General features: G+C 32.9%; 3 protein-coding genes across 5 annotated transcripts; 2 read left to right on the top strand and 1 right to left on the bottom strand.

Moving 5' to 3' along the window:
* Nucleotides 1-327: 327 nt before the first annotated feature.
* On the top strand, nucleotides 328-14,488 carry LOC107904702 (probable cyclic nucleotide-gated ion channel 20, chloroplastic). 3 transcript variants are annotated; one of them, XM_016831162.2, is made up of 13 exons: nucleotides 339-593; nucleotides 1,315-1,840; nucleotides 3,948-4,133; nucleotides 6,035-6,133; nucleotides 7,062-7,199; nucleotides 7,493-7,741; nucleotides 7,982-8,230; nucleotides 9,610-9,755; nucleotides 11,095-11,172; nucleotides 11,832-11,961; nucleotides 13,238-13,484; nucleotides 13,647-13,815; nucleotides 14,183-14,488. In XM_016831162.2, the coding sequence occupies exons 2-13, from the start codon at nucleotides 1,331-1,333 to the stop codon at nucleotides 14,292-14,294; spliced, it is 2,313 nt and encodes a 770-aa protein (XP_016686651.2). In that variant the 5' UTR covers nucleotides 339-593; nucleotides 1,315-1,330; the 3' UTR covers nucleotides 14,295-14,488. The 3 variants fall into 3 exon arrangements, with proteins under 3 accessions (XP_040961290.1, XP_040961291.1, XP_016686651.2); XM_041105356.1 differs by lacking the exon at nucleotides 13,647-13,815 and having other exon boundaries at nucleotides 328-593; XM_041105357.1 differs by lacking the exon at nucleotides 7,493-7,741 and having other exon boundaries at nucleotides 338-593.
* Nucleotides 14,489-14,962: 474 nt separating this feature from the next.
* On the top strand, nucleotides 14,963-16,773 carry LOC107904703 (uncharacterized). The gene is made up of 5 exons (XM_016831163.2): nucleotides 14,963-15,400; nucleotides 15,492-15,737; nucleotides 16,039-16,120; nucleotides 16,269-16,483; nucleotides 16,556-16,773. The coding sequence occupies exons 1-5, from the start codon at nucleotides 15,213-15,215 to the stop codon at nucleotides 16,674-16,676; spliced, it is 852 nt and encodes a 283-aa protein (XP_016686652.1). The 5' UTR covers nucleotides 14,963-15,212; the 3' UTR covers nucleotides 16,677-16,773.
* A 752-nt stretch (nucleotides 16,774-17,525) lies between these two features.
* On the bottom strand, nucleotides 17,526-18,507 carry LOC107904704 (transcription factor MYB114). The gene is made up of 2 exons (XM_016831164.2): nucleotides 18,059-18,507; nucleotides 17,526-17,984 (listed from the first exon to the last, which is right to left on the bottom strand). The coding sequence occupies exons 1-2, from the start codon at nucleotides 18,304-18,306 to the stop codon at nucleotides 17,612-17,614; spliced, it is 621 nt and encodes a 206-aa protein (XP_016686653.2). The 5' UTR covers nucleotides 18,307-18,507; the 3' UTR covers nucleotides 17,526-17,611.
* Between the last annotated feature and the right edge of the window lie 1,160 nt (nucleotides 18,508-19,667).

The raw sequence follows: 19,667 nt of genomic DNA, 5'->3' as shown, positions 1-19,667 counted from the left end.
AAAAAGATAAAATTGAATAGTTGAGTGGTCATTTTGTAACTTTTCATAATTGAGTGACTAAAAAAATACTAAAAATTGGATGACTATTTTATAATTATTCATAGTTAGGTGATAAAAGGTTTACTAATATTTGGAGGACTATTAATGTAGTTTACCCAAAATAGAAATTATTATTATTATTGAAGTTGAAGGAGTTATGGTTACGTACCGCGTTGTCAGTCATTGTCTGAAGAAAAAAACAAAAGAAAGGAAAATAGCAAATTGAAATAAATTTCCAAGCGACTAGCCTTTGCATGTGGCTGGCTTCCGTCCAATCCAAACTCCTTTCTCTTTGTCTTCTCTACTTATTAAATTTCTCGGCTCTACACTTCACCCCACTCGACTTTTTCAAAGTCTCTTTTCTTTTTCTTCTTCTTCTCTTTCTTAATAATAATGCACATTCTCAGTCAGCGCTTTGAGTCATTGCTTCTTCTTCTTACATACACAACGCAATACCTCCCTTCTCTTTCAGTTTTCTAAACGTATTTTATCAAAGGCATCAAATTCCTAAGTTTGGGTCTCTCTTCACCACTACCCAATTCAGCTTTAACCAGGTTCCCTTCTCTCTCACTCTTTGATTTGGACTTTTTTCTTTTCTGGGTTAAGCTTATCATTTTTCTTCTTAATTAGCTGAAAAATGCTAACTAAACTAAGCTGAGCTAAGGAAAAGCTAGTGTCAGTGTCATGCACTGCGATAAATAACTCATCATGTCCTTCGCTGTCGTATTCCTTTTGGCTTTTAGAAGCAATCAGCATCTAGATACGCCCTATGTACTGAATGCAATGCGATGGATGATACTTTGTGGGGTTTTCATTGGCTTCTTCTTTAAACTGGTTTTGTCAAAATTTACGCCATTGATTGAGCTCGTTTTTGGCTCTAGCAGCTTTGATGAACTTATTAGTGAACCAATTATGTTATATAATCTTTTACTTGCAACTATTGAGAAGACTTAAGATTGATTAGAGTTTAGCTTTACATATTCATTCTGTCAATTAGTGTTTTTAAACCTACGAAACTTTGGTGATGGAAGTGCTATGAGCATAGCAATAGTTTCCTTAAATGGATTAGGAGTTGATATGGCTGGAAATGTCAGTTAATACTTCCACTTTTGCCTAAAGCACAAACAAGCGCAATAAAGCTTGAAAAAGTACATAGTAAACTAACTATGAAGTTCTGATCTTTATTATCAAGCCCTTATTTGGTTGGTTCCTACTGTAGATATATAGCAGCATCTGCAGTTAACTTATCTGACTGTTTTTTATTTTCCTATGTAGATTTAGTATATGAGAAATGGCAAGTTATGATAAAGATGAGGTTCCAATGCTGTCAGATACCTATCCTCAGTCATCAGAAAATAATCGGGATTCTCAATCTCAGACATTTATCTCCAGGACTCGGAGTGCTTCAATTTCTATCCCATTGAACTCCATGGAATCGTATCAAAATACTCATCTGGTAGGGCATACTGGCCCCTTGAGGAATGAAAGAAAAACACCATTTATCCAGATGAGCGGTCCACTATATATCAGTCGTAAGCCTGAAAATTCTTTTCAACTAAATCAAAGTACAGCGGCAGGCCAAAAAATGATGGAACCTAAGGCTGAAAAGTTTCCTTCCTTTAATGGTAAGGATGAAAATGATTGGCCAGATAACAACTATTCTGGCAAAAATGAACATTTACTGAGGTCTGGGCAACTAGGAATGTGCAGTGATCCTTACTGCACCACTTGCCCAACATATTACAATTTCAAACCAGAACAACAGAAAAACTCAAGAGTTTCTGGCATCTTTGATACCAAGGTATTTCATAGATAGTTGTCATTTTGTTCCTTTTTAATGGTTTTATATGTTATGGAGTGCATACATTCATTCACGAGATTACATTTTTCCTAAGTCTTTTCCTCTGTTTGATGATATTTTACTGACTTGACTCAGATTTCAGCTGTTAGTAGCTAATTTGCCTACATCTACACATCAATGAAATTCATAATATAAAGTTTTACAAGCAAATATGATTAATGTTGCTCTCTAGTAAGCTATAATTGCTCAATGTTGGGCACAAGATGGACAACCCCTTTTTTTACTTTTTCTTATTGCATGAAAATCTTGTGTGGAACTGTGGTTCATCTTCATGCACACTTCTCTAGTTAATAAAATATGATCTCTAATGCTTCAGTTGTTAGATTGGGATGTCCATAACTTATATTTTTGTATTATATTTACTTTATTTATTTAACCTATAGAGAAATGAAATATCCAGTCAAGAAGTATGCATGTAAAGTATCTTAAAATAGGATAGCTACATTAATTGTTAATACCATGTGGCCTACACCAAACTTGTATCTAACTTATATTCTTTTTTTTTCCCAAGAATTTTGTTATATCTGTTAAATTTTGTTGCACATCCTTCAGTTTTCAGTACTTTACTTCCTTTCTCCTTTGCATATTTAATGTATATCACTGAGCAGCTGCTTGCTGTAGACTATCCTCCCTTATTTTGCTTTTATATGAACGACAAGTTTGATTCTTGATTTTCAGTGAAGGTTTACTTCTTTGTTAGTTATGTACTATTTAGATAAATGCAACTATACCTTCAATTGCACCCCCTGAAATCAGTTTATTTGATGTTGTAGTAGTTTTGTTACTTAATCATTTTTCAAAGTAAAAAAATCTTATGGAAATGGGAATGCCTCAACTAATTACTTTATTGCAATTAGTTGGCACTGTTTCTGATTTAGGACTTTTTAGTGATGGTGGCATTATTATTAATCTACAATCATCAAATAGTATACACAATGCTGCTTAGAAAATGTTGCATCACATCCATTGGTTATATGTGGAGAATGCTCTCATCCAACTTGATTAAAACAAGAGGGGAAAAATGCAAGAGATCAAGAAAAACATAAAACTTGGAAGCTTAGTGAATGATCTATACATGCCAGGCAAATTCTTTTTCTTATTTTATGGTCTAAAATCTTGTTTTATTTTTCTTGTAATTTATCTATATTTGTTTCATTAAAAATGTATAAAAAGTTTTGAGTTAATCTATTGGACAAGATAATTCCTTCATCCATATTGTATTTTGTTGAACTTACTGTGTTATCATTATGGAGGTGTCTGGATTGTTTTTTTTTTTTGTTTTTTTAAAATTATTTTTATGGTAACCACTAAAATGATATTAAAGAAACAAAATTAGCTAATAGAACCACATAAATTCAATAGTTAGGTTCTCAAATAACTAAAAATTTCTTGATATTCGATAGAGTGAATATACCATAGACTGCTAGTGAAAAAAAAAATGTTAGTCATCACATGGGTACAGAAAGGTCAGTTGCTGAATTGAAAGTCTCAAATAACTATAGAACTTTATCAGTTGTCCTTTAATTGAATATTAATAAAACTGTGACGATTAAATTCATTAAAATTGGAGTAAAGGTGTACTATAATTGCTGAATTGAAATAGTAGAGGGACTAAGGTCATACTTTAACCTTTCTTTAAAATATTCCATTGTAATGGTCTTTTCCTTCAAGGTAAAGCTCCATTTACAAAGAATCAGAAGTAATATAAGCTGCAATGCATTTGGAAGACTAAGCTGAACTGCTGATAAAACTTTTTTCGTTGGACTTAAATGGACATCGAAGTTGATATATAACATTTTTTTGTATACAAACCTCTAACATCCTCCATATGCATTTGTCCTGTTACAAATGATATCTTGTTTTTGCTTATAGGACAGGGAAATGTCTTCTAAGTTATATTCATGTATTGTTAGAACATAAATATAACCCTTAGAGATTTTTTTTTTCTTGAAGAGGCATGAAGAAAGATACCCAAACACAAACCATTCTATTATTTGTTCCTAAATACTGCCATAATCATGCAGCTTTATTTATGGCTTGTTTGCAGTATGCTTTCTATGGGGATGCCAAAGGTTGGGCTAGGAGGTTGGTCTCTTTTCTGTGCTCTTATGTTCCTGGTATTATGAACCCTCATGCTAAAGTTGTTCAACAATGGAACAAATTCTTCGTCATTTCATGCTTGATGGCAGTTTTCATAGATCCACTGTTTTTCTTCTTGTTGTCTGTGCAGAAGGTAAGTTATCTTTTGTTCTCTTCTGGTTGTTTTCTTGATTATTCTGATTACATAGTTTTTTTTAAAAAAAATTCTCATATGGTTAGCACCATTATCATAATACTAGTAATTGGTTGTTGTTTCTTGCAGTAATACATGTTTAATTGCATTGTTTGCCTTGGTTTAGCAAGCAGATTCTACATGATATTGAAAATTTTCATTTTTTAGCATTAAGCATTAGGTTCTTAATGATGCTTGCTTCTTTATAACTTTTTACTTCTATTTTATCCTTTCCCTGTTTCTTTGGAGGCATGATGCTTGCTTTAGTTAAAGATAAGTGATATAAGTGTTTTCAGAAAGCAACTGATATTAGATATATTTCTCCATAAAAAATCCTTTTAAACTTTTTGGTTGGTGAATGAGTTATACTTTTGGCGCTTAATTACTTAAGTGTAGGAATGAGGTCAATCTGAGTGGAATTTAGTACAAATGTGTGGTAATAGTGCATGAAGAGTTTTTGTGGATGATACTTGTTAAGACAGTAACTGATCAGGATAAAAGTATTCTAGTTCCTAGATAGAGTAATTAGAGAGAAAGTATGAGGGCCAGTGGAGGCTGCTGATGAGTAATGGGATGGCTTACCTCAATACCAGATGTCTTTCACATTCCTTTACCAATCTTAATGGAAAATTTTATTGGACTAAGGCATGGTATAGAGATGAAGTTAAAGAACCATAAAGGAAAAGAAAATAAAAGAGGCGTAGAAGCTTAAGGAAAAGAAGTGATTTATTTATCTTTTGTTTGATAGTAAAAAACTGAAAATTAATAAAAGAAAGAAAATAAAGAATTCTAATATCTCTTGTTTAGTTAAAAATATAGAAAGGAAAGGAAAGGAAAGGAAAGAAAATGATTTGCTTTGTTAAAATTTTCAGGCTATAACCTTTGCAGCCTTTACTTAATTAACATATAATAACAAAATTATTCATAAAAGAAAATATAAAACATATAAGAAACCAAAATTATTCATAAAAGCATGGTATAGTATTAAAAATAATTCATAATTAAAGAGTGTTCAGCCTAACCGAATTAATATATTAATATCAATATATTCTTGTTTAAAACAAGCTAAAATTTTTTATATTAACCAAAGTATTTTACTTTAGCAATATAATGAATTGATTGCTAAAAATGTTCTAGGGAGTTGAGAGGTTAATTTGCAAGATACAAATAAAAAATATATATATAAATTTCCTAATCAAATATAAAAATCCCAATTACAGTATATTGTTAAGTTTGGATCATTTCTTGTCCGTGTTGTTTTGGGTAGGATACTTTTCCATGGGTTTGAGTTGTTGATTTTTTCTTATCAAATGATATTGGGTCAAGTTTGGGCAAGATATTTGGTATTTGACGTAGCTTTGCAAACTCAACTTGGAAGCAAATTATTTGAAGATTTTTACCATAAAGAAAATGTTTTGTCGTAATGGAAAGCATATTGTTTTGTTGATTAATTTCTCTGTAAGTTACTAAACATAATTGTAATTTCTACTAACTACTAACTAGTTCATGTAAATTCACCAAAAATAGATTTCTTTTACATTGGATGTCTACAATGTTAAATTTACAGTATACTAATAGTATAAGCAAACAGGGGCATTCTCTTAAATAAATTTTTTATTACTTGCTCTGATCACAATAAAAATTCTCCTAATTTAAAACTCAAGTAGCTTTTTCTTTTTGCCCCAAATTATTTTAAATATTACCAACCATAGCATAGCTAATAAATTAGTTCTTGGAAAGTTATATTATCTTTGTAATTTTATTCCTTTGCTAAAAACAGTGGTTTACATATTTTACTTGTTTATTTGGCTTTCCTGTTTCTACATATGGTGCTACTGCAATGACTTGTGATTTGGATGCAGGAGAACAAGTGCATAGTCATTGATTGGCCTGCGACTAAACTGTTTGTCGGGTTAAGAAGTGTGACCGATTTTATCTATATGCTTAACATGCTCCTTCAGGTAGATAGCTTCTTTTCCTCTAAATCATTTTATCTTCATTAGCATCTCTCTCTCTCTACATACACACACACACACACAATCATGCGGTTTGAATGATAAAAGGAACAGACACCATTCAATTCATTTAAATATTATTAGATTATATAATGGCGACAAGATAACTGATGGGATGAAACATGAAAACCAAGAACCTACAGTTGTCACATGATTGAAAAAAGACATCCAAATGAAAAATTAATATTGTACCATACACAAATCTAAAACAGATGTTGATTTTTATATGAACCTAGCTAAACTCAACTTTTGCTCAGAAATCAAATTGAAGCAAAAGTTGCTTATTATTTCTAGGTTTAAAAATTCTATGTAAAGATACAAGCTTAAGAGGCATGTTAATGGTTCCAAAGTAACTTGCACTTCTAGTCGACATGAACAAAATTTCAAGAGGACCATTGATAGTTTATTATCATTCAAGCAACTGTCAATTCGATATGAAGCATATTTCATCTGAAACAAAATTTAACTCTAAGAGGACAAATCCACTTTTATACCCCAAAATATATTGCAACGGATCAAAATCACTCATATTGAAGTTTTTACCAAGATAATTCTTGCTTTAGTAAATATCAAAAGTACGCATGTTACTGTCTTATCACCAACATAGAGAAGAAATAAAAAGAATCTCACTTATACTTATGAAATAATAATGTTGAATCAGAAAGGCTTTGCATGGAAAAGTAAATTATAGTATCATTGTACCCTATTTTTCAAACCATGTATGTGGTGCCTAGATTATATAAGTCTCCTTGAAGCTTACAAATTTCATTAACTTGGAAAGACAACTATTACCTTGATAATTCATTATAACATTTTGATAATTTTCTTTTTCTTGTGCAACTCTGACAAATATTTATTTGATTTTTCCCTGCAGTTCAGGTTGGCTTATGTAGCTCCTGAGTCTACAGTAGTTGGTGCAGGAGAGTTAGTTGACCATCCAAAGGAAATTGCTTTCAATTACCTTGGGGGATACTTTTCTCTTGACTTGTTTGTGGTACTCCCACTTCCTCAAGTAAGTTATTCTGGTTTTCCATGTTGTAAAACAACTTCAAATGCCGTGACCTCCACTTTTGATGAATTTTATTATATCATTTTGCTGATATTTATGATTTTTTCCCATATTCATGTTTATCCAACTTCACTTACCAAGTTATAATGGTATACTTGGCATATATTTTCTTGAATGCCCTTTTACCTTCATTTTGAACATCAGTAACATAATTATTTGTTTATTTGTTCATTCAGTGCTCAGGCTCTTTATTAACAAAAAATTTCTGTTGTCATGAATTGTTTACTTAATTCCAGATCATGATATCATTGGTCCTACCAAAACATTTGGGATCGTCAGGAGCAAATTTTGCAAAAAATCTTTTACGGACAGCCATTCTTATTCAGTATCTTCCCAGATTGTATAGGTTTCTACCTTTCCTGGCTGGTCAGTCTCCATTGGGATTTATATTTGAGTCAGCATGGGCAAATTTTGTCATAAACCTTCTCACTTTTATGTTGTCTGGCCATGTCGTTGGGTCATCGTGGTACCTCCTTGGATTACAGGTGGGCAACTGCCATTTTAACATTTAAAAACATTTCATGATCTTTAATAACCTTTCGGAAGTTGTCTTTAAATTTTCTATGGTTGTATTATGAATGCACTTATTAGTTACTAAGGAACTAAAAGCTACCTGAAACCATGATAGTCTCCGTGCTCTATACTAAGAGATGTGAACTATGAAAGATGATATCATCCAGTTCCATAGCATACCCTTTAATAGTCTCCTTCTTTATCTTTGCCAGAGGGTTAATCAATGTCTTCGAAATGCCTGTGGTAACTCAAATATCCGAAATTGTAAGGAGTTTATAGATTGTGGCTCCGGGCATTCTCCTAATCGCAATGAGCTGCAAATTTGGACAAACAATTCCAATGTCTCTGCCTGCTTTACAGAAGATGGATTTTCTTACGGAATATATGTACCAACTGTCAATCTAACAACAGAACCAAGTATTGTTACTAGATATGTATATTCATTGTTTTGGGGATTCCAGGTAATTCATTGAGTCTATCATCATTTTCCACAGTTATTTAAGTTGTGCATTTGTACTTTATTACCTGTTCGGCATATTTTAGTTGCACTGAGTTCAGTTAAATATTATTGGTGTTTGGTTGTTGCTTTTTGCTTTTTTTCTATTTATTTAGGTTTGCTTTCAGAAGCAAAAGGTGACTACTGCATTGAAATATAAAAGAAAATAATATCCTTAAAGATTTTAAAATTAAACATTTTAACATATTTTAAGAACAAAAGACAATGTTTCACTTTTGTATGAAATACTTCTGTTTAAACAATGTTAAGTTTTATCCATTTGCTCACTTTTTTTTTTCTTTTTTTGTAAATGATGACTTTTTATTTTCTATTTGCTTTTGTTTTCTAGCTAAATTTTTAGGAAGCAAAAAACCAAGTAATAAAAGTAACAAATAAGTGAAGCCCTAGAAATCTTTTTCTGTAATGACGGCTCATTAGGACATATATCATCACATGCTTTTGCAGATTAAATTATAATAAATTTAGCCTAAACTCTCATAGTTTCTCATGGTGGTCTGTTATACTCATTTTATACTCTCTTTTGTTGGTGCCCTTGTATGTATTAAACCAACACTTTAGGATTTTGTATGTCTTCTTCTTTGTGTTCTTTTATATGTATATATGTTGTGTGTGTGTACACAGAGACATAATTATGTACAGAGAGAGAGAGAGTTCACCGATTGATCTTTTGTCATGGAAATTGTGTAAAGTGTTTCCTGGCTAAATATCATCCTTTAAATATTATATATCATCATACATATCATTGGTCTTCATAGAAAACCGTTGTCAATGGGCTGGGAGTTGAACCTCAATGGAATACTCTGGGAAATGGTTGTTGGCAAATGTTACACTCACATTTTGCTAAGTAACTTTGGAAGATACTATATTCTACGACATTTCTCTGTACTCATAAAAGTAAAATGCTTTGTCAAAATTCTTATCGCAAAGAGCACATGTCTATTCTTTTTTTTCCCTCTTATAACAGTTTTATCTTTTTGCATTTGTTTGTAGCTTTCCCCCCTAACCCAAGGATTCTTATTACTGATTAAGTATAAAGTAGATCTAAAGGCTCTTGTTACACTGCTTCTATTTCGTCCATCTTATTTGCTTAATGCTGTCATGAATGTACAGTCTTCCCCTTAAAGTAACCGACTGAATGTAGTGAAACAGCTAAATCATCAATCTATCACATAAGGGATTTTGTCTGTCTTTGTTGACATATTTGATTTTTGTACCTTTTGTTTAAATACTATGAGCAGTTCTATCAACTAATAATACGTTGCATTGACCTGTTTCTTCATTCTTCTTCTTCTTCTTATTTTTTGTCAATTTAATATTTTGAAGCAAATCAGTACTCTGGCTGGAAATCAAACTCCCAGCTATTTTGTTTGGGAAGTTCTTTTTACCATGGCCATTGTTGGACTAGGCCTCTTGCTTTTTGCTCTTCTTATCGGAAATATGCAGAACTTTCTCCAAGCACTGGGACGGAGGTACAACATTGCAGAAAGTTCTTCAAATTGCATTTTAGTTCCCTAAGAAGGCGTAGTTGTTACTAAAATTCTCACAAAGTTGTTCTATAGCAAATAGTATGAATAAGCTTGTCAGTGTTCTATAAATTCTACTCTTGAAAGAACTCCAAAAATGGAAACTATGAAAACACTCTAGAAAAAATGAAATATGGAAATGAAGTCCTTACCTCAAATTTTGGAGAAGTGAGAAAATACTCCTAACCACTAATTACTTTGGGTAGATTACTGAGGTATATCGAGTTGTGTCTTGTACTTGTTCTTCCATCTTGTCTTCCATCTCCTATCCGACATCATATTCCATGTCCAAATCCTGTAGTTACCAAATAAATACTGCATTGTGTTGAGAATTGATCATGCATAAACAAAGCTACAAGTGAAACTTGTGGCAAGAGTAGGGTTTTATACCATAGGATTTTCAACATGTGAATATTAATCCTCTAAAAATACCAAGTTAGTTTATAGCAAACCATCAGTTATCCAAGTATCTGACCTCTAATGATAGTCTGAACAAGCAAAGAATGTAAGAGACTTCTTGAAGGATGAGGCTAAAGTTCAACCATGCCAGATATATTTCCTTCAATTTCAACAATTGAAGATTATGAATGATCGTAAATAAAAAAATCATTTGGGAGGGATGGGAAACTTTTCTTATATAGGAACTAGGAATTTGCCACCAATATCCTATTCCAAGTAGGATTGTGCCTTAACTATTTTGTTTTGTGCTTTTATCTAATTTAATTAGTGTATAAAGTTTCAAACTTCTTTAAATTAAGTCCAACTTAATTTATGCCGAATTTAATCTTTCACAAGCCATGTTCTATGGTGAGAATGTAATTCTTAATAAATTTAGATAGGCCAAATTGTTTAATTTTATTACTAATTCTTTTATTAATCAACTTTAGATTTGTAGGTCATGATTAACATCTAACAATGAGTTACAACCCCTTTTCTTAAGAAAGCTCAATGAAGTTTGAACAATTTATCTGTGTTTGGTTTCTCAGTATAATTATTATCCTTTCATCGTTTAGTATCTTGGTTTATTCTCGAGCATGAATTAGTGTCTACTCAATTAGTTTAATCATATTAAGTCTCAGGATACACAGTCAATTCTTTGAATAAGTTTTTAAACGAGGTTTAAATTTAACCACTGTGGTGTCCCCTTGAGGACAATATCCTATATGTTTACTAAAACTTTCTTCAATTTCACCCCCACTACATGCCTTTACCTGTTCGAATTAGATTTACTTATTATTTTGAGTTACAATCTGACTTTGCTCGATAAATTTTATTCTCTTTATAGGAGGTTAGAAATGTCACTAAGACGTCGTGATGTGGAGCAATGGATGAGTCATCGACGCTTGCCTATAGAGTTAAGAAGGTTTGTGTCCAAGTTTAAGTCTCTTTCTCCACCTTTTTTGCTCTTATTCTCATTATGTCTTGTAACAATTTTCTTCCGTAAGTAGAATTAAAATGCAATCTTCTTTCTTAATTTACTTTTTGGTTTCTAGTATTGAAGCAGTGTATAAGTTTTGAAGAAAATAAATTGAATTGTGCCTATACATGGGTCCTACATAGAAGAGAAATAAGTTAGAGATGCGATATTTAAGTTCAAGTCTCAAAGACACCCTTTCTGGAGTGGTTATGAATATGCTTTAGTACCATTATCTAACTTATTATCTCTTTCTTGGGCTTGTGAATGTCATTGCAGCATGGTATGATTTTTCTCCCTCTTGTTTAAAAATGTAAAATGTTACTGTGCTATATCTACTATCATGCACCACTGCTTGGAAGGTATTTATTTGTTAGCATACTTGTCATATGCATTATGCTTCTCAGTTGGCACTTCGATCTTTGTTCCCTTGAAGATTGCTGCCTTTTAGATGAATAGCTAGAGGCCCCAACTTCAACATAAGACCGAAGAAAACTGAATATTTATTAGAATCTTGGACAAGATAGGCTTCAACCAAAGCCTACATTCTGCATCATATTTAAACATGTGACGTTTATTTGGAATTAACCATCTAAATTACTGTGTAGGAAAGTACGAGAGGCTGAACGATATAATTGGGCTGCCACAAGAGGGGTAAATGAAGAAATGCTTATTGAGAACCTACCTGAAGACCTTCAGAGAGAAATAAGACGCCATCTCTTCAAGTTTGTTAAGAAAGTGAGCTTAAAGACTAACACTCTTTTCTGTGTACTGAAAATTTACTAGCACAATTAAACTATTTACATCTCCGTATTGCAAAATATCTTACTTGGACTCCTTCGAAAAGTACCTCCTACTTGTTCTTGTATGAAAATCAGTTAGCTCACCAACTCAAGCTAGCGGCATTAATCTGCTAAAAGCCAAAATCTCTTTTTCCACTGGAGGTATGAATGATAAGTCTTTGTATATATACATGTGAATATTAAAGATATATGACTGACTTCGATGATGGCTAATAGATTAGAGAATTTGTGTGTACTCTATCCCTTAGACTAGAAAATACATCCTTTAGCATTAACTATGGTTGTTACTAGAGGATATAAGTTCAAATTTTTAGCTGTTATGCTACAATGATGCTTTATATATCATCGCCTTCTATCAAGACATCTTCCGAAAGGTTTCTAATTTAGTTATTGGTCCTAGCATGCACTTCAAATTACTTTATGCGGTTGCTTTTCCATTTTTCATTTATTTTGATCTTCTGTAAACATGATAACAGCTTTAATAATTAGTCCTATTGTTTAAAAAGATAAATAATTACTTCAGAAAGTGGTATGCTAGAAAACCTTGTTATATTGTTGCTGGTGCCATGTTTTTGCACATTTTCCTTTATTTTCTTTTTCAGAAACGGGATGTGACTGATGGTTACCTAACTCAGCATATTTTCCTCCTAGTTACGCTCAGCTTTATGTGTGATAGGTTTTTCTTGAAAATTACCTAAAAACGTGCTTGTAGTTTTTAGTTTTAACAAATCTCAAAGGGAATATATAGAGTCAAACTTGTACTGGATAATATGCTTCAACCCAGAAATTTTCTATATTTCTGTAAGTGTCTACTTTTTAACAACTAGCATCTTTACAGTCCATTGAAAACTTCTAAACTGTAGAATCTTGTGATTCCAGTTGCCCTTGGTCTCATACCTTAAGCTCACCAAAATTAATGCCCTTCCTCCTGGTGAGGACCTAAATGTTATTAGCTTCAATTTATGGAAGTATTCTAGTCCATGTGCCTATGGAAATGTTTCTTTTGCCATCATTCTGAAGAACATTGACTATGGCGATGACTTTATGAACCTTTGTGTTAGAAACATCATTTACCAGGTTTCTTCTCCTGAGAACTTTTACCTGCAAATGATGGTTTGCAGCATAACATTACTTAGATTATGTTGATTAATTATGATGTTATAAAAACTGGGATGCTCTTTCAGAGATTCAAAAAATGTTTCATTCTGCAGGTTCGTATATTTGCTCTCATGAATGATACTATTTTAGATGCCATCTGCAAGAGATTAAGACAAAAGATCTATATTAAAGAAAGCTATGTTTTGTCTCGTGGTTGTCTGATTGAAAAGATGGTTTTTATTGTGCGTGGGACAATGGAAAGTGTAGAAGAAAATGGAATAAGAAATCCCTTGTCTGAAGGGGATGTCTGTGGTGAGGAGCTTCTCAATTGGTGTCTTGAGCATTCTTCAGTAAACCGAGGTATTATCATGATTCCAAACTTTAAACATTTACTTTGGTGCAGTTTCTTGATTAAATATTTCCAAATCGGTCATGCTGGCCTTAGAATAGAATTATTTTAGAGCTGTAGAATACCTGATGTGCAAGCCAAAGGTATTTTATCAAATATGGTTTGTGTGGTAGATGTGAAGAAAATCAAGCTTCCTGGACAGAGTTTGCATAGTATTAGTAGCCGAGAAGTTAGATGTGTGACAAATGTTGAAGCATTTTCCATTCGGGCTGCAGACCTACAAGAAGTTACCAGTCTGTTCCCTAGGTTCTTCCGCACTCCTCGAGTTATAAGAGCCATAAGGTTATTTTCATGTCAATAGTCTGATGAACTAATCTACGCGTATTCTTTCTTTGTTTCATTTTACTTTTTCCCATGCATGTTGAGGTTACCTTTCAGGTTAATTTCCTCGTGTAATGAATAAATAGCTTGAAGTTGTCCTTGTTATCAAAATGGTAGTAGATGATACTAATGGTAATCTGAAAATGAATAAATAGCTCGTAAGCTCAAATTTCCAGTGAAGACTATGGAGTTCATCAGTCATGACTTGTGTAAAAACATGCATTCCCCTAAGTTACTGTGCACCCATTAATTCTCATTTAGAGGCATTTTGAAAGGGAGAGGTAGTAATCAGAAGCTCATTATGCATATGATGTTGTTGCTTTGACAGGAATGAATCACCATATTGGAAAACCTTTGCTGCTATTTGTATTCAAGTAGCGTGGAGATACAGGAAAAAATGTCTGAATCGTGCCAATACCTCTCAATCCACTTGTTGTTGAGGATTGTATGTATGTATATATGTATTTCAGCTTTTGCACCGTATAAATGTAAGCTTCATTTGTAATAATAATACAGTTAGGAATATTAAGATAGATACCCAATCTTTGTAGGAAATTTGTTGTAACTTTATCACAGGATTATCTCCAATTTAGCATTGGGAGGAACAAAGAATGATATGCAAGATTGCTGTTTAGATTTTCTTTTTATAAATGTAGCTAATATACGTGTAAAACTATGTAAAAGGTTCCAAGTCATAGCATGTGAAAATCTCATGTAACTTGAACGAAGCTGAAGGTGAGGACTGTGCAGTAATTTATTTATAATAAAAACTTAATTGGTTCAACTTAAATTTCAGCTTCTTCTTTTTTTGTGTGTGGAAATATAGAATCAAAGGATTTCATACACTAAATATATGATTAGTTTCACCATGTTATATCATATATGATTCGAAATATTAGAAAACAAAAAGAAAATAATTGATATCTACTACTACAGCTCAAATTAATCTCTTTATTATTAAACGGATTAATTTAGTTCATGTACTATTAAAAAGACTCAAATAAGATAAAATTAGAATGGTGTTAATATTTATTGTTTAAAACCATTTATTATTTAACGTAATTAATATTTTTAAAGTTTTTATAAATAAAATCTTTTGTTTGGAATTAAATTGCAATTGAAAAAAATAATTTCAAGATGTTCTATGTAGAGCAAATGTTAGCTCTATTACAATTTTAGGCTTATTTGATTCTTTTAATAGTATAGTGATTAAATTGACCCATTCAATAATGGGGGACTAATTTGATACAATCTTTATAATACAAGATCTCTTCGTTACTTAAACCGGGGATGAAAACTAGTGATAGATAGACAGACACACTTGCGGTTGCGCTTCAGGAGTGTTAAGTCCCGCCAAAATGCTGACAATAACCACCGCCTCCGCCTCCGCCTCCATATCTCCACCAACAACACCTAACCTCCAACTAATCAACCGCCGTCACTTGCTGCTTCTCACTTCCCTCTCCTTATCTTCATTCTCAGTCTCAGATTCGGTGGCCACTGCTCGTGGCCTTCTCCAGATGCCCCCACCTCGCCTCACTAACAGGTACACCAATCCCTCTTCCATAATAGCTGATGAACTCTATCGAACAAAATGAATGTGAACTTTGAATTTGGGTTTTAATTTTTTTTTCAAGGTACTTTTTGGTGAGGGCTGGGGAGTCCCAATATGAGAGCCTCGGAATAATCAACACCAACCCTGTAGCAAAAACTTCTGTTGATAGTGGGTTATCAGACAAGGGGAAAAAACAGACTCTGAAATCTGCTTTGGAATTGAAGGCTATGGGGGCCTGTGAAAGGAATTGCTGGATTTGGCCTTCTATTACTCAAAGAGCTTACCAGGCTGCTGAGATCATTGCAGCTGTTAATGGTGTCAGTCGTAGGTATATATACAAATTAATCCTACATCTTCTAATGGATAGTTTTTCTTGAAAGAATCAATTTTTTTTTCTGTTTGCTGTTATTCAACGTGAATCCATGAAAATAAACTTTCCATGTCCTTCAACATATGGTTTAGTTGAAACATTGAATGATGGAGGAATGAACTTCAACCTACTTTTATTTGTGTATTTGATTTATGTTGTGATTTTAGGGTCAATGATTACATACACACACACACCGAGACAGATTGATTGCCAATAGGATAAGGTCAATTTATGTTGACTTGCTATTTGTTGGCTGCAGTTATATAGTTCCAGAGTACAGCTTCCTGGATGCTCGTGGACTGGGAGCATATGAAGGCAAGGAACTGGAAGCCATTTCACAAGTACAATCTCATTCTTTATATTCTAACGAGCCCTATCTGGTGTATATAACATGTTTTGTTGGGGTAGTTTCTGGGTGTCCATATATATATATATTCCTCACAAGTACAGTTATATGTTTTGTTGGGTGTATATATATATATGATTCAGGTTTATGAATCGGATAGCATATCTTCTACAATCAAGCCACCTCCTATAGATGATGGAACACCAAATGAAAGTGTGGCAGATGTATTTGTGCGTGTGACACAACTCATGTCTATCCTTGAGACTCAGTACTCTGAAGACACTGTCATTATAGTGTCTCCAGATTCTGACAATTTGACGATATTGCAAGCTGGTTTAGTCGGACTTGATCTTCGAAGGTAAACTCTCTTCAATACATCAAACCTAACATCTGGTCCTGCTCCACTAAAAATTATTGATGTTGTTTTCAGGCACAGTGAACTTTCCTTTGGGCCAGGCGAAGTAAGATATGTAGATCCAAGTAGCATTCCAACCTACAAGCAACCTGCATCCGCTGTGTATAAATGTTTAAACCCACCAAACTGTAACTGATATAGCTAGGCCTAGGAGCATTATATCTTTATAAATACAAAGTCTAATGTATACAAGAGAAAGCATCTGATGATGATTATTTGCCCCTTCTGGATCATTAATCTTCCACCCTGCTTTTTTTTATTTTTTTTGTATTCGTTGTTGGTCTGGTTAATGCATGGCAATGGCATTTATTTATCCATTGATTTGATAAGAGGCCAGGCCACGCAGTTATGCCTTAAATCAAGTTTCTCATTCATTAACCGTGGTGGCTATTATTGTTATTGTTATTTTCTGATGGAAAACCTCAATGAATACAATTGAAAATATAATTAATATTATTGGTAAATGTTTTGTTTATATTTTAGTATGGTCATATTTCAATATTAGGTATTAATGTGTTTTCTAGTAATTATATAATGTGTTTAATCGAGTTGGTGTCATGAGTCAACTTGACACTAATGTAACCAAAAAAATTACTTAAAAATCGTATTTTATTATTTTTATATGAAATACTTAAATAAAATAACTAAAAAAGCTATTTATATTCATCAGTTTATTTAAAATTAAAGTATTCAAATTACTAGTCATTTGCATGTAACTTTATTTATACTCGATTATTTTTTTTCTTATTTTCTCTTTTTATATTCAGGTTGGGTTATTTAAATCTAGTATATAAGTTACAACAAATAAAATGAAGTGAAATAAAAGCATAATCTTAAATTGGACTAAACTTTTATTTTCTTTTATGAATAAATTAGACTAGAATAGAGGGAAAGGGGAGGAATAAGGGGTAATCAATTATTAATTATAACAATGCAATCCAATCCATATGATATAACACAAAAGAAAGAAGGAAAACAGAGGAAGTAGTAAAAAAATAATAAATGTTGCAATCCAATCCAAAGTTGAAAACAATAATTGAGGTGAGAAAAAGGAGTGCAGAGATTACAAGGTTAGGCAAAGCCATGCCAAACAAAATCAAGAGAGACGTGGTGGTCGTGGTCTAGTAAGTCCAAGACATTGACAGGGGTAGGTGTATGCAAATTGAAATGATCATTGTTATGACATTGCCAAAACCGAGAAGAGCTTCCGTTTCCGTAGTCACGAGGCGAGGGCAAGGCATCTGTGTTGGTCATCATCACCTGGTCTTGAGCTTGGCTATGGCTATTATCATCATCTCTACTAGACTTGGAGGGAGTTTGGGATTGTGAAGAATGAGCAGTAGGATTTTTGATGATCCCAAGCTTTTTGCTCAAATGAGTGTTCCAATGATTCTTCACTTGATTGTCTGTTCTTCCTGGAACCCGACCAGCTATGAGTGACCACCTACAGTTGAGTTAGTTAACAAACAAACAAAATATGTTTTTATTTAGTAACTAATTAACAAGGCGTTTAGCAACCTGTTGCCGAGTAGGTTATGAAGGCGGATGATAAGATCATTCTCCTGGTCGGAGAAACGACCACGCTTAACACCGGGACTAAGGTAATTGATCCACCTCAATCTGCAGCTTTTCCCACACCTCTTGAGGCCTGTTACTTTGGGTATCCGATTCCATTTCCCTTTCCCATGCTTCCTTACGTACTCCATCAGGATGCTGTCCTCCTCTGCACTCCACAGCCCTTTTTTATATTCACTCTTTTCTTCCATCTCAACCTACCAGCTACTACCTCTATTATCACTTCTCTCCCTCGCTCTCTGCTTATATACACACACCCACACACATAGTTTGTAGTTTGATTGTGACTTGTGAAGATATTTTATATTTAAAGAGGGTGAAGAGTAAGAATAATATGGGAGACATCCATTTATATGGATAAGTGGTGTAAAATTTATCATAACTTTTTATACATTTAATATTTTTCATTTGATTTATTATTATTATTTTGTTGAGGCCTACCTACCAACTTTTATCCATTGTCCTCCCCAAGCAACGGTTATGATTCACTTTTAGCCCTTGCTTGGATTATATGCATGCAAGCAATGCCCATTCTTCCACTCTAATTAATTTTATTTAATTTACTACACTATTTATATAATTAATTTTATGCTCTATGGTGTTAAAATTTTATTTAATTTACTACACTAGTATTTAGTAAATCTAAATCAATGGATAGAATAAAAAACTGATTGATTTGATTACTTGGATTTAGTTTGTGAAGAAGACAAAGTAAAATAATAATTATAAGAAAGTAAATGACATTTGTTGTGTGACCGAAATTCTTCACAAGAATATTTGAGACCCTCTTGTCACAAGTTGACTAGCAAGGATCAATCTTTCTTTGTCCTTTGTATTTATTTACACTTTGCTTCTTCCTCGTTTTGTTTTGTGATTTCTTAGCTGGATGCTCACTCATTTTACATACATAAAAATAGATTGATATGAGAATCTTGCTCTCTCTTTTTGCTATAAAAATGATACACAATTATCTGATTGCATCAAGACAACATAAAAGGGGAATATATAATATATCCATCCAAATTCCTGTTACAAACAATCTCATCTGATCAACGTCTGTCTATCTGATACAGCCATCTACTACAAAGGATGGGCTTTGACATTACACACAACCAAATAAGACAAAACTCCATTTTGGGAACTTTGCCTTTGAATCAATATCATCGCACTACACAAATAATTATTACTCCATTTGAAACAAAGTAGCACATACAGTTGCCTTTTTCTTTCTCTTCTTCTCGCATTCATCCTATTCCTTTTTATTGTCAAAGACATACTCATTCATGCATGAGAAAAAGTAAAAAAGAATATATGTTGTTGTTAGCAAACTGGTTGATTATGAATTTGAGGAGCAAAAGAAATATTATTATACTAATTAGGTAATTATGAAAACAATCTGTGTTTGAGAATCTATGATATCTGATCACAAATGACCCTACGATTGGGGTTGCACATTGTGTAATAAATAAGAAAGAATGTAGTGGAGGACACTAAAATGGAAAGAGAAAGGTGGGGCAGGGGGATCCATGTTTAGTTTAGGCCATCAATCAAT

This window comes from Gossypium hirsutum, chromosome D11 (assembly GCF_007990345.1).
Source record: "Gossypium hirsutum isolate 1008001.06 chromosome D11, Gossypium_hirsutum_v2.1, whole genome shotgun sequence".
Taxonomy (NCBI): Eukaryota; Viridiplantae; Streptophyta; class Magnoliopsida; order Malvales; family Malvaceae; genus Gossypium; species Gossypium hirsutum.
Note: the sequence above shows the minus strand (reverse complement) of the source record. Positions and strands in the feature narration are given on the sequence as shown.

Excerpts from the sequence above, each read along its gene's own strand:
- LOC107904702 (XM_016831162.2), top strand. The coding sequence starts at position 1,331 with ATGGCAAGTTATGATAAAGATGAGGTTCCAATGCTGTCAGATACCTAT. Across the intron at positions 11,173-11,831 it reads TTGCCTATAGAGTTAAGAAG|GAAAGTACGAGAGGCTGAAC; the intron begins GTTTGTGTCCAA and ends ATTACTGTGTAG. Across the intron at positions 13,816-14,182 it reads CGAGTTATAAGAGCCATAAG|GAATGAATCACCATATTGGA; the intron begins GTTATTTTCATG and ends TTGCTTTGACAG.
- LOC107904704 (XM_016831164.2), bottom strand. The coding sequence starts at position 18,306 with ATGGAAGAAAAGAGTGAATATAAAAAAGGGCTGTGGAGTGCAGAGGAG. Across the intron at positions 17,985-18,058 it reads CATAACCTACTCGGCAACAG|GTGGTCACTCATAGCTGGTC; the intron begins GTTGCTAAACGC and ends ACTCAACTGTAG.
- LOC107904703 (XM_016831163.2), top strand. The coding sequence starts at position 15,213 with ATGCTGACAATAACCACCGCCTCCGCCTCCGCCTCCATATCTCCACCA. Across the intron at positions 16,121-16,268 it reads AACTGGAAGCCATTTCACAA|GTTTATGAATCGGATAGCAT; the intron begins GTACAATCTCAT and ends TATATGATTCAG. Across the intron at positions 16,484-16,555 it reads GTCGGACTTGATCTTCGAAG|GCACAGTGAACTTTCCTTTG; the intron begins GTAAACTCTCTT and ends TGTTGTTTTCAG.